This window comes from Pteropus vampyrus, unplaced genomic scaffold, assembly GCF_000151845.1.
Source record: "Pteropus vampyrus isolate Shadow unplaced genomic scaffold, Pvam_2.0 Scaffold174, whole genome shotgun sequence".
In the NCBI taxonomy this organism is placed as follows: Eukaryota; Metazoa; Chordata; class Mammalia; order Chiroptera; family Pteropodidae; genus Pteropus; species Pteropus vampyrus.
In genome coordinates this window covers 445,091-447,722 of record NW_011888955.1, presented here as the reverse complement: position 1 = coordinate 447,722, position 2,632 = coordinate 445,091, and the positions used below count along the sequence as shown (strand labels likewise).

Here is a 2,632-nt window from a genome sequence, read left to right as displayed (position 1 = left end):
AACACTGAAATTTTCAGTGGGACCTGCAATGACCTTCACTACGATCCTCTTCCGTTGATGTTGAGAGAATCAGCTGTTATTCACCTATGCTAAAAATCTTCATGTCACCTTAGATTATATTCTCTTTCCTCTCCAGTGATCCATGACTAAGCTGTTCGTTTTTACCTCCTAAATAGTTCTTAAGTTAGTCCTTCCTTCTCCACCCTTATTCTGATTTTGAGAAATCGCCTACTTTTGTCTGAATATCACCCCCGCAGCCTCCCAAATCATTATATCACTCCAGTCTCGCTGTCAAAATGTGTCCTACTAAACAGGGCTGTACAGTTCCTGGCACGCAGTTCACAGGGCAGTGCTTCCATGGCCGGACTTAAAGCCACGGCGACTCCTCGCTCCTGTACTCACCACACTGCAAGCCATTTACCCACCTATCTACCCCCGCCCCCCTCCTCCCGGACCATGAACTCAGTAAGGGAGAGCCACGCTTGTCTATGTTCGTTTCTCTCATGCCCGCCCGCCTCTGCACCTGGCATGTGACACGGCCATGTCCCTTCCTGAGCACCGTCTGCCACTTCTGGGTCTCCGTAACTGTCCTCTCCCCTACCCTCTCTCCTAAAGGGATAAGACCAAGGTTTGCGATGCTATCTACACATCGTCAGAAATGCATGACCTGTATAGTACATGCTTGATACTCAGTTACAGGATGAATGAACGAAACAATGAATGAATGAGCGAATGAATATGTTTAGATTCTCAGGGCAGCTGACTACGATGAATTAGTGTTTTGTGACACAATCATAGAAACAAGTTAGAAGTAATTCTGAAACCCAAATAATTCAAAATACAGTTGCTTTTAAGTCTTTAGGTTGGTTAGAAAATATATTCCCATTTAAATGTGAACAATTCATAGGCTGTTTTACACACGCCAAATTTTTATCTAGTGTGTTCAGTAAGGCTTTTTTATACTCCTTAAAAATGGCTTAACCTTAAGGACACATTGTTTTTTGTATAATTTTAGAGGCTATAGTAGGGTTTGCATAAAAAACTCAGAGATTTATCTAGCATATTTTTAAATGGCATAACGATATGTTTTGACAGTTTTTACTTGAGTAAAAACCAAAGTAACGAATTTTACTTTAGAAATAAAACCTTAAAAACATTTTATCCTATTTGGAAATGAAAAAATTGAGAAGAGAATGATGTATTGTTTGTAATTTTCAAGCATACAATAAACATTTAAACTACCAGCTTGGTTATTTAATTCCACCACATATTCAAAAGTATATTTCAAAAGACTTAATGAAAACTAAAGCACAACTTCTTTATTAATTTCTATTGAGATAAAAAAAAGAGTCTAAAATGTTGCCAAGAATATTTTCTTCTTTTCGGTCTTTAAACTCTCTTACGGTAACGTTTACTGGTCCTTGTGGTACCCTTAACTCATTTAACTGACGTGATGAAAATTACCATCATTTGCCAGATGCTTAGTGTCTGGAGGAAAGAATGCAGTTTTCAAGACTTTTTCCCCCCATCCAATTTCGTTTTTCATATTTTACCAAAAGGTCAAAGCTTCGCGGAATAAAAATTGTGTATCAAAAGTCTCTCCTTTCACTCTTATTAGGAATCAGATGTAGTAAAACAGAAGTAGAATCTTACGGCATTTTGAATGAGAAATGAAGGTAGATGTAGATCATTTTAATTTTAAATTTCGCTAATATGAAATAACCAGTTGTTTATGCAACACAATCTATTCACAATAATAACCCACTATTTTCAAATAATTGTTTTCTATTTGAGGACAGCAGTTTTACATAACGAGAAATCTAATACAATTTAAATGCAGTATGATAGGCTTCACATATGTACCAGAAATATCGGATGAATTCTAAAGTTAATTTAAATCCCATGTTTATGTGTGAATAAGTAGCTTGTGTGTTCAGAGCTCTCCATATTTAGTACCGCTAATTATCAGTTTCAGAAAAAATGATAAGAGAAAATTGGTTGCGCATTTGATTCCAAAAATATCTGAACTTGCTACTTACGTGATCTTTAATTTTTGAAAATTTGTTGGCGTATTTATCATCATGTAAACAAATGCACTTTGATTTCATATTTAAATGGACTAAATCTTAGATGAGTAATAGTTTTCTAAGGTAGACAGTTTCTGGAAAGTCGTCGAACAAAATGGTTTCTACTCTGTAGTTTGAAAAACACAGGGAAAACCATTTCAGGCTCCCGCCACACCAATCGGCCCTTGGCTGCCATCCCCATATTTCTCGATTCGGAGAGAAAGATTCTCCACTTGGTTGTCAGGGCTGTGCCGAGGCTGCCCTGACCTAAGTGACGACCTAAGTGACGTCTCGTGTCCCGGGCGACCGGCGGGGACAAAGCGGGGGAACGGAGGTGGCAGAGCCTTACCTGAACATCGTTGACGTTCATGCGCGTCCCCTCCTTCCCCACGAAGATGTCGTCGATGTCCACGAGGATGTACCTGTCCAGGGACAGCGCCAGCCTCTTCCCCGACAGGAAGGACACGGCGTCGATGAAGACGAGCTTGTGCAGCCAGAAGGTCAGGTCGTTGCCGAAGAGCACGCGCTGGACGCCGTCGCGCAGCCCCAGGTCGTGCACCACGGTG

General features: G+C 40.2%; 1 protein-coding gene across 1 annotated transcript in view; it reads right to left on the bottom strand.

Annotated features, from left to right (window-relative positions):
* Positions 1–2,631, bottom strand: part of LOC105299172 (bifunctional heparan sulfate N-deacetylase/N-sulfotransferase 3) — a gene marked incomplete at its 5' end in the record, with an annotated part of 105,440 nt that extends 102,809 nt beyond the window's left edge. Inside the window, one exon of the mRNA XM_011370780.1 lies at positions 2,416–2,631. Coding sequence (XP_011369082.1) covers positions 2,416–2,631 — 216 coding nt within the window. The remainder of the gene's footprint in view (positions 1–2,415) is intronic.
* Between the last annotated feature and the right edge of the window lies 1 nt (position 2,632).